This window comes from Oenanthe melanoleuca, chromosome 1 (genome assembly GCF_029582105.1).
Source record: "Oenanthe melanoleuca isolate GR-GAL-2019-014 chromosome 1, OMel1.0, whole genome shotgun sequence".
NCBI classification, from domain to species: Eukaryota; Metazoa; Chordata; class Aves; order Passeriformes; family Muscicapidae; genus Oenanthe; species Oenanthe melanoleuca.
In genome coordinates this window covers 35,988,660-36,000,094 of record NC_079333.1, presented here as the reverse complement: position 1 = coordinate 36,000,094, position 11,435 = coordinate 35,988,660, and the positions used below count along the sequence as shown (strand labels likewise).

The following is an 11,435-nucleotide window of genomic DNA, read 5'->3' as shown; positions in this document are numbered from 1 at the left end:
GTCTCCACTGATGGAGCTCACTCTCTAGGTGGCTACACGATGCAATGATGCCGTTTACATTCTTTGAAGATGTGGGTTTAATCAGGGAACTGCCTTAGCTTACATGCATCAGCTAAGCAACTCCTGGCAAGAGTGCTCTGCAGTGCAAGTAGGGGCCCCTATGGAGGAATTTCCACGTAATAATGAAATTAAAGAGTCAAAAAAAGTAGCATTTTATGCAACACAGAAAGGCAATGAAATGCTACATTCCTTGAAGAACTGGTGTATCTTATCTTGCTCCCTCCTTTGAAAGTAGGAGAAAAACCAAAAAGCAGTCAACACAGCTGGGCTTTTCTTTTTGTTTACTTGGAAAACTTATTTTAACCATCAACTTTAGCAAATTTTGGCAGTTACAAACCTGTACACTTTTTTTTTTGTTGTTTTTATAGCAAAAGAACACAAGACAATACTGCCAACAGCAATTATGAAGGAACAATTAGTTTTCAGATGAAGAACTATACCCACTCAAAGTGATAAACCTTCCCTTTTGCATAAGGTTGAATTTGTTGTCATTGGAAAAATGACATTTCTAAATACCTACTTGAAATGGAATAAAAATCATATCTCTAGGTTCTTTGTGCAAAACACATTCATTTAAAAAATTCAATAAAAAAATCTTCTTAAAACCAGAAAGAAGTTAAACAAAAAGAACTCAACCCAAAGGAAACTTACAGTACATTTTGAAATGATTAAAAAGTTTTCAGATCTAAAACCGTTTTGTTTTTTCTGTTATCTTAGAAGTTTAAACCAACTTTGATGACTCTTTAGAATTATATCAAACAAACAAACGAACAAACAAACAAAAGAAATTAAAGCAACCTGATTGGCATCAAATATCTACAAAAGCCTGGTAATTTGAAACCATTATATACATTATTTTATAAACTTCTTTTTAAACACCAAAACATACATCTTTACAAACCAGCCTGCTTGAGACAGGTAAAATTTACAAGACAATCTTTTCCAATACAGTGCTTTAAAGAGAACTGCTTTCACTCCTAAACATCTTTGTCATCTCCTGAAAAGCGGCAGTATGGGCTCATTGCATTGCTGATTAATAGTGTTTCAGGTATTCCTATGACAAAAGAATGCTACAGCTCTGAGGGCTCCAACCTCTTTCCACAATACAGTTCAAGTGCACTCTTAACACTGGTAAAGATTACTTATGGCCTTTGTGTAATACGACATACTTGCAATTATTGCTTTTCATTATTACATAAAGAAACAAATTTAATTTAGTTTCCTCCCCATCCGCCCATCCCTTGGATGATGCAGCTAATTTACTAACTGAATGGCCCTTCTGATAATGGAGATGTTAAATGTCAAGTTCATGAACACAGGCTAAAAACCATGAGTAATGGGCAATGGTCTAAATTTCTAAGGCTCAAATCACAGTTTGGTGCATTGAGAGGAGCAGAGATGCAAACAGGCAAGAAGCAGTTTCTACCACATGGTAAATGATGGTAAATCACCAGGGAATGAAGCTGAAGATGTAACTCTCTTGTTGGAAACCAATGAAATGCCCATTATTACTGAGTGAATAGCTCCAAACATTATCTACAAAGCACAGATGTACTTTCACACTGGTTCTGAAGAGCTGGCTTCCTCCATTATTAAGGATGCTTCTTTTTCAAATGAAGCTTAGCAGAACTGGTCCAGGGCACTTTCAACTCCCCTCTCCCATGACTGCAGTTAGAATTGACTGTAAGGATATACTTACTATAGCATCCATATAGCTTTTTCAAGCAGGAGCTCGATGAGAAGTAAAGTGTGTTCTCAGCCATTTGTCCTGTTCAGCCCACATTTTTCTTTGTGATGGAATTTATAGGAGACAAGAGCAACAACTTTTATGTCATATTCTCAACATGTCTCTGCCTGGCTTACAGACACAAGAGGCTGCTGGCCTCCCCACTGATCAGCATTTCATGACATGCTTTTATTCACTGTGCTGCAGCCACACTGACTAGAGAGGGTACTGATATATCAAGGCTCTCACTACTTCAGACACTAGAGAATTTAGAGAACGGGAGAAAAAATTCCAAAGACCAAAATTTAAGCTCTTTTTGGGACACACAGGGGTGGAGACCCTGCTTGACAGATGGAGTAGACAACTTTCAGGTTCAGGAAAACAATGGCAGTGAGAAGCCTTTGACTCCTTCCAGCCTTTTACTGGAATTATATGTTAAAAGAAATCCGTGGGACAGTTCAGGATCAAAGATGTCACTGAGCTTAAGGAAAACAGCTTGATTGACGGGAAATCATGGTTCTTTAGTGAATCTCTGCATACCAAAGTCCTCCTGGTTGCCTTCATATACTATATTCTATAGGAAGGTCCTAGAGGAAGGAAATTTTATGGCTGGGGCTGTCTAGTGGGGTTGTCCATTTTCTCCCATGGGAGGGAAGTGATTCTACATCTCCATGGTGTCATATCTAGCCATTTATTCCACTTTAAGATACTGGTCAAGGACAGCAACTACATCCACTATCTATAGTTTTGTGTGTGGGGAGGGGGGTTGGCTTTTTTTTTTTTTTTTTTTTTTTTTTTTTAATGTTTATAATACGTAACATACTTAAGAATGGTACATAAGCCTAATTTTTCCTTTTGCACGATGCCACCTAATGTGGTATTGGCAGAATAAATCATGCTGTAGTCACTGTAAGACTCTTTCCATTGCCAACATTATTAAAAAGGCCAGCACTGTGCATGACATTCTCAACTTGATCAAAATGCAGAGAACAAGCACCCTTTTACTTAGACTCATACACCCCTGGCAAAGTTTGTGATTTCTGATATAGATGTGTATTTGCATTTCAACAAGATGCATTTTTTTTTTTTCTCTTGCTGCTTCCTTCCAAAAAGCAAAAACTTCCTTGATCCTAAGTTATAAGCCAGTGATACTCAAAAATACTTCATTAAGCCATGAAATCATCTGCTACAGATGATTCTTAGAGAAAATATCGTGTAGTGGAGCCATCTACAGGGATGTAGTTTGAAATACAGACACATAGGATAGGCAGAATGTGCAGGGTAGCTCTTGCAGAACCAAGGACCCAACAGCAGCAATGATATAAAAATCATCATATGGCAGAAAAAGGAAATATATACTAGAAGTGCTAACATGAATGGCAATTCTTACATTATGTTATGAATGTGTTCTTATCTTCCAGATTAGAAGATTTTGACTTGTTCATGTGGAGTAGTAATTAAAAAGAAAATAAAATGTCTTGGTTTAACAAGAGATGTTAGTATGAAACTCTTACTCCCTAAGAGGTATTTCACCTTTAGATCTGCATTTGGGTCTTATAATTATCAAAAAGAGCCTGAACAAAACCAGAATGGCCACAGAAGTACCAATATTCACAAAGGGGGATCTGAAGATGGATTTGGAGGGGAGGAGATATTGAGGTATAGAAATCATGAATAGGACAGAGAAGGCTGAACAGGTGATCCTTTGCACCTTCCCAACAGCACTTTAATAAGTAGGTGTTCAGTGAAATGAAATGGCAACAACATCAAACAGAAAAAGTACTATACATTGTATTTATGCATATTTTACTACTAGAACTCACTACCAACAATGTATTACTGAGGCAACAAGCTTGGTAAGAAACATTGATTTTTTTTTTTTTTGTATGGCAATCACTAGGCCCCCATCGTGGTCCCTAGTGACACTTTTGATATGTCCCAGTAAAGGTTTGATATTGGTGTCTCAGGCTTACGCAAGAACTTTCACCACAGAAGACAGGTGACAAGTACACCTAATAACTAGCTGGGGGCTTGAACAGAATTAGTTGCATAATGGATAAAAATGCCTCAAACCAAAACTGAGTAGGAGCAAACCTCATGTAAACTGCAGCCTGACACTAAGAGAGTATCACGTTCTCAGAAGGTCATACAAGCTTTAAAAGTGCAGCTATATTTGCAGAATTGCTTTGCCAACTCTGATGCTCCTAACTCTTGAAGAGACATCAATCTAATTGCATTTCCTTTCCTGTAACACAGACTTCATGAACAATATGAGTTATCCTCTATCCGTGCCTCTAGGCTTGCCAAACCATTTTATGGCTTTCTGGCAAATCCCTCAGTTCCTTGCAATCACAATACAAATTTCTGTATTTTTTTCTTCTTAAAAACACAGGGATAATATCAGGGGAAGGGGTTTGAAACGCACCGTGAGCACATTCAGAATATATCACTGTTACAGAAGCATGTTTACTTTGAGAAGACCAAGTGACATTCATAAATTCAATGGACAGGACCTATTTGCAGACAAGTACTTGACAATACTTGTATGTGCAGTACATTTGTTCCAGAAGTTCACTCATTTTATTCATATGCCTGCAAAATGAGCTGTTTTCTACTGAAGAATTGCTGCATCATCCCAAAGAAAATATCCACACCAATCTTTCACAGCTGTACAAGATATTGGAGGGAAGCAGCAACACACTGTACCTGCTCCAAGAATTCTAGAAATCCTGTTTTATTAAAAGTGTTACAAGCTGCAATTATTTAAGTTACATTCTACTAGTAATTTCTTTGTGTTGGGGAAAATTTCTGAATAAATCCTTCCTGTATGTTAAGAAATGGCCCACATTTAATTTTGTGTGAAACTCATGGAAGTCAAGAACACCCTGGCATACAACTGCTGAAAACTATCCAGTTAAGGTGACTGACCAAGTGACAGGACAGGGAAAGCAGCATGGGAAACCTACTAATGAATATTGTACATTTATCACAATGATTTAGGTATTCAACAGCTTTTCAAAATGACAGAATTATGCCATGGAAGAAATGGATGAAAACCCACCAGTAATGCAGGATTGTAGACTCACATTCACAGGTAAAGTACACAGATGCTGTAAAATGCAGTGGTAAAAACATTTTCAGAGCACCAAGCAACAGGTGTGTATACTCTGCTTTAATACATTGAGTGAAAATCCCCTATTTCCAGATTGCACTTGACTGCTCTGACCAAATCAATGTGAATGACCATTTACTCCCATCAGGCTGAGGGAAACATAAAAGCATACAGATGCCATGGTTTTCTTGGTTCCACAACAATCAATATTCTGAAGTCTGCAAACAATCCTACAAAATCATGCACCCAGTGGAAAATCTAGCAACAGATCTTTGGCCACAGTCCATTCATGCTGCTCCACTGACTGAGTCAAGTCCACAGCAGCTGTGAACTCTAGGGATGGACATTTGCCAAAAGATGTTAAACTAATGATGTGAGGTTACAGCAGCCTTATATGTAACTTCATTGCAACTAATTTTACTGCAGTAACTTCAGCATGAGGACTGCAGTCAAAAAGCTGATTGCCCAAGCATGAAATTTTAAAAAAGTTATCAGCTGTGTAGGCTACCCCACGTTTTCAGATCCGTGTTCACATTGCATACATGTTAAGAGAGGCTGTGCATACACAGCTGGGGCAAAACCAGGCCAGTCCTGAGCCAAACTCTGGCATTTCAGGAAGTCCTCATGGGCAAAGCTATGCACATTGAAATATTTAAAAATAACACATTTAAAAATGACAACCAAGTAAGCCAATTTGGAGTAAATATAAACTGTATGTATGCGTGTTACTCTATACAAAGTAGAATGAAATGCTATGTAATAAACAAAAGTATAAATAAGTATTTATGGACAAATAACTGGTCACTTGTCTTTGATAGGTCAATTCATAAATGTTGCTTTTTTTAGCCAGCTGACATGTTGTATGCAGCAGCCCCAGCAATCAATTACTTTCACTCTTTGCTGATATAAAATTTCATGCATCAGTGCATCCTAGAATGATGCACACCCGTTCCTTAATACTGTGGGGAGGTCATAACACTGTAACACTTTTAATAACACAATGCCAAAAAAACCCCCAAAACAACCCAACTTTGTGAGAGAGAAAGAAATTACTCAGCAGTTATTTTTCCCCCTGCCTCAAAAGCTGAGTTTTATTCTTGGTAATAAATAGAAGGTACACACTCTCCAGATTGTCTGTAACAATTTTGTGATGTATAATACTTAACACAATTGGTCTCTTCGTGTCTGCACATACAGTATCATTTCTGAACAAGTTAATAACGGGTTATACTGCACTTTTCTTTGCCCAATATATATATAGACACACCTTCAGAAAATTTCTTCTCAATATTTATACTATTAATTGGACCAAATGACAAAATTAAAAAAAAAGAAGAGGAGGAGGAAGAAGAAAGGAGCTTCCTTTACACTTGTGTCTGCTGCTGGGTCTCCACAAATGGAATGTGAACATTTTCTAGGCTGAGTTCCTCCACGCTTTCAAAGTCACTCATGGCTACTTCGGAGTCATCAAAGCCGCAGCCGGCTGAGACGTCAGAGGAGGAGGCGTTGAGAGAGTTGTGCAAGGATAAGGGCATCTTACCTGCACTAACATTTTCTGTGTTCTGGCTCGGGCCAACAGCAAAAGTACTAAATTCGTTGCCAGTCTGAGACGCCGTGGTGTCCGTCTCGTTGGGGAACTGGTGGGGAGGGAGGTACTGGCTGGGGTGGAAGTGCGGCCGTCTCCTGCAGTCAGGGCTGAGAGTACTCGCCATGGAGACCGGCTGCGAGGGTGGGAGCGCTTCGTACTGGTCGGGGTAATCCTCTGGGAGAGGAGGGGGCAGCTGGTCCTGGCTCAGGAACTCCTCCTCCTGGGGGGGAGGGTAGTCGCTGTCGATGTCGTAGCCGCCAAGGTAGTAATCTGTTTCCAGCTCTCTGGCGCTGCCGTGATGAGCCGAGCCTCCTTCTGCCGTCTCAAAATTGGGCACCTCCTCGATGTCGGACAGGCGAGCGCTGGGCATCCAGTCAGAGGTATCCCAATGATACGCTGCAGCAGGGAAGAGAACCACAGGGCTGTCAGCAGGGGAGCACAGAGAGCGGAGCATCCTGCATGCCCTCGCTGAGTCCTCACGGAACTCTCAAATCACTGCATGCGCCACGGACACGGGTCAGCCATGCTCTGACCACAGGGGAGAGGAGGAGAACAAACTGCATTATGATGCCAATGCAAACAAGCAAAGAAACAGATCACGGCCACTCTCAGGCATTTTGCTTTTTAATACTACTGCGTTGTATTAGAAACTATGAGTCCAAAGAAATGAAGATGTCTGAATCACTGCTTTTCACAGTTGAAAAAAATCTTTAAATGCAGTCAGCATGCTTACAGAATCTCATCTCCCCTTCCAACTCCAATGACTTCAAGAAAGAAAGTGTGCAAGCAAATAAACCGATTGACTGAAAACTGAATTTTGAAACAAAAAAAAAGTGGCTGACCATTCTCATGCATCTTTTGAACCCAACAGAATTCAAACAAAAGAGTACACGTGAAGCAGTTCAAGAAAAAAAAACAACAAATAGATCAAGTCAGTGCTCTGCCCACCCCGGCCCACAGGCAGAAGGTGTCCCAGAAAAATCACCTCTGTTGTAGTTCTGTCCTTGATCCATAACAGACACTGTCAGATACAAAGTGAAAAGCAAAAACTGGTAACTCGGAGCTTGTCACCAGCATTGTATTACATGTGAAAATACAAAACTCAGCATGCATATTTCTAAAGTACAGCTGCCATGGTGTCATTTTAGCGGGATTTTTAATTATTCTTTATTTTAACATACAAGATAAGCTTGTCTGTCAAATGCAGACACACATAAAGAAATGTTTATGTCGTGTATTATATTCCTTTTCTATCATATCTTAATTATTTACCCTCACTGAACAGATACAGAATTACATTAGAGCTGTAATTCTTAAAATAAAAAGGGCTATCCACCATCGACATGGCTTATAATTGTAAAGTACATTTTTCTCTCACTTGTTCACTTTGAAACAGAAAAATAAGAATCTACCATTCTCAGGGCCGGTTCAAACAAATCTGGGCCCACCTGGGCTCAGATACCATGGTGATGGGCACGGTATAAGAACCTGAATAGAATAGAATACAAAGCCATTTAATGGGGCTATCAGCTACAATGCTCCACAACCCCACACCCACCTCCCACCTGCACTGCCATGCTAGCTGGCGGGGAGGGAGGCATTCCAGCATGGAGAGGGTGCAGGGGTGGGGGAGAGAGCAAGGAAAGAGGTTTTATGTGAGACAAGAGCGGGGAATAAGCTGCAGCGTTTTCTAGATGGATATGCTCTTGTTCAGCCGCGTGTTATCGGGCTCCATGCAAGAAGTCATCGGGCAAAGTCTCTGGATGGCATTGCTGGAGGAGGTCTGGCAGGAGGAATAGACCTTTATGGCATCACAGCTTGTGACCTCTGTGGCTCAGACACAGGTGAGGGCAGCAAAGACTTCTCCAGCCCTTCACCTACTAAGAGCACACTTGCCCTTGCTCATCAGCACATGGTGCATGTGGTGATGGTGATTTCTTCCTTAGCTCGACAGCCAGGCAGGAGCTCTCCACTCTCCACCTGCTCTGCCACATCCTGGAGTGAGGAGGGCTGAAGCTACTGCAGGTTTAGCAAGTGTCTGAACCGGCCCTAACCTCTCTTCTGCACCTCTCTCTTCCTTGTACAGTGGATTTTGCTGTATCTGGGTCGGTGTGATGGCACTGCACCTGAGATGTGTCAGGGCCCTTCTAAGTTGTGTGGATCAGGATCCAGAACCTCACTAATCTGCTGACCTTGCACAACCCTGGGCAGATCCCTGGGGCAGGAGTCCCATCCTCCCAGGGATTCTGCCCAGAGCTCCAGCGTGGCTAATTATTCACCAGCTCCGCTGCAGAACCCTAAGTTTCACATAAGGAACTGGGAAGTGGACAAAGCATTTTCAGTGACAGTGTCTTTAAACTGCTGTCACACTGGCTTCTTCTGCCCTGTACAGGATGATAATGAGCCAGTGTGTTTGCTTAAGCTTTCCCTTAGGGAGGCAAGATCATTTGCAGTGCCTGTGGTTTCTTTACAAGATTTTTTTTTTTTTTTTTTATTTTTTGAATGGGACTTTCTTTTGAATTAACCTTGGCTAGCTAATTTTTTATTTTTTTGATAGTGAGAAGAGCGGCACTCTTACACTTCAGGAAATCAATAAATGTACTATGAACAAATACTCAAGTGGCAATCACTAGCTAGGAATAAAAGTGTTTTTCAAAATTACTGTAACACTGGTTCAAGAAGAATCATTAGTTTCACAAAAATAATTTACTTAATCATCTTTATGTATTATGCAGACTAGATCAGCTGAAGTATGCAAAATCTGTCTTAAATTTGCTAAGGACAGATGAAATTTTTGACTTGTGGATAACCTAAGTTGATGTTGAGTCGACATTTGCCCAAGAGTAGGAAAAATGTTGTAAAATAAATAAAAGTAATGCGCTTATCTATGATAACAAGACATTTCCTCAGTGCTTTATGGAAAAAAGAAAACAGTGATATCCCAGCATTACAGGTTCACTTCTAACATGATATGCCTGAGGTTACCCAGGAGGTCAGTGGAAGAGGTGAGTGCTGGGCCCTTGGAGCATATTGCCATGCTCTGTTGGATGAGCACACCATGATATCCATGGAGCTGTGCCCACACACCCTCTGTCTGGCAGGGTTTCCTGGGAGAAACCAGCCCCAGCCAGCCACACTGTGCTCCTCTCTGTGTGACACCACTGGGGCACTTAGCCCAGCTCTGCTGCAGCATGGGATGCTTTACAGACCTCCTGTGCCATCTTCTGTTTCCCAGTCTCTGCAGCCAGCATAATCTCAATGATATGGCTCCATTATCAGCCTATTATTGTCTCTGAAGACAATGAGAATAAACAGAAACATTGACTTGAACAGGAGAGGATGAAGGCTTGCCACCTTTTCTACCACCTCCACAGATATTTTGTGGTACATTCCTCTGGCATTTTCATGTTTGCTGGTGAACATGCTGATCTGCAAAACCCAATCCCTGCCACAGGATTGCTGGTCAGTGTAGATTAGTGAGGTTCTGCTGGAATGTTTCACAATGAAAATAGGAAGCATTGTTGTATAACAAGAAAGAAAAAAAAATTTAAATACCTTCATTTTCTATAGTGTCAACTACATTGTTGACAAGCTGTATGACAGTCACTATGGAAGCTTGCAGGGGAGGGAAAGTAGAAAATAAAGGGAGGGGAAGGACAGCTTCAGGTTAGTATTTAAAACACACATTGTATGTTACCACAATACATTTTCTCAAAAGACAGAACTGACATTGGGAAAAAAAAATGCTGCTGACCAATGCATGATTTATGCACTGGATTGCAGGACATTTCATTTCAGATAATACCATATATCTTCAGAGTGGTGCTAAATTCCAAACCAGCATTTCCAGAAAGGCATATGGGATGATGTGTATCACCTCATAAATTCAAGCAGACTGGTCAGCTGATTCAATTAACCAAAGCACTATCTTGTCTACCTGACACTAATTTCTAATTAATTCTTGCTTAGAGGTCCCTAGACATGGTGCCATGTGCTCCAAGGATCATTATCTTTTAGACCATCACAGCATCAAAAACGGTGTTCAGCTCCATCTATTTCCTAAGAGGAATGTTTTACTTATTTAGTGTCTGTGCCATGCCATGTAATAGCTCAGGGAGGTTAAGCAGCACAGCTGTAATTAGGAGGACACATCCACGTAGCTGAGGTTCAAATTTTGACCCGTGTTAGACAGAATAGTTCCACAAATGCTTTGTGTGTTCTCTGCAGGTGTTCCAGATAAAACATACTTTCCCCCTGAAATAATTAATATAGACTGTGCAGCTGTTTAATGTGGAGGCCTATAAAGTGTGGTTCTTTAGATGATTTTGCACCACCTAATAGGGCTGCCTCTGAGAACATGAGATAAACCTCATCAAAACTGAAGGGAAAGCTCTGGATGAGTGGGCACTGGATCCTTCCCTTTTCCTTTGTCTTTTGTTATGAGAAAACCACGTGTCTGGAGCAGGCTGAGGAGGGGACCAGAAAGGTGGGGCCAAACATACTTTTTTGCTTCACACAGCCAACAGACTTAGAGGTCACAACAAATGTGTTAACAGTGTGGACATACGTTGAATATTTTCACATCTTTACTAAATTTTGGGCATGGGATCAGGTATATAATCCAATTTCCTCAATTCTAGTGAGGGCTTAGCAAAAAGAGCCTTGATAAACCAAAGGACCCCTTTTCTGTGTCTATGACCAGTATATTTATGCCATCAACAGCAATGGTAATTACACAAAGGAGACTTGTACTGGCTAATGCAAAATAAACATAGAAAAATAAGGGACTCCATGCAATTAGTGCTGCATGGCTGGGAAAAAAATGGAGGGCAGCTGTAAACTATTAGAGGAAAAAACTGAGAGTGAAAATCAGGTCAGAAACCAGGGCTAGCCCAATTTTCTTTGCAACTAAGGGTTGGCTGTGGTGGGAGCTGGGCAGAGCATGTTCA

At 40.8% G+C, this 11,435-nt stretch overlaps 1 protein-coding gene across 1 annotated transcript in view; it reads right to left on the bottom strand.

Moving 5' to 3' along the window:
• Positions 1-331: 331 nt before the first annotated feature.
• Positions 332-11,435, bottom strand: part of FAT3 (FAT atypical cadherin 3) — a 323,797-nt gene continuing 312,693 nt past the window's right edge. The window contains exons 26-28 of the mRNA XM_056496985.1: positions 10,042-10,101; positions 7,472-7,507; positions 332-6,882 (exon numbers count right to left, since the gene is read on the bottom strand). Coding sequence (XP_056352960.1) covers positions 6,263-6,882; positions 7,472-7,507; positions 10,042-10,101 — 716 coding nt within the window. The 3' untranslated portion in view covers positions 332-6,262. The remainder of the gene's footprint in view (positions 6,883-7,471; positions 7,508-10,041; positions 10,102-11,435) is intronic.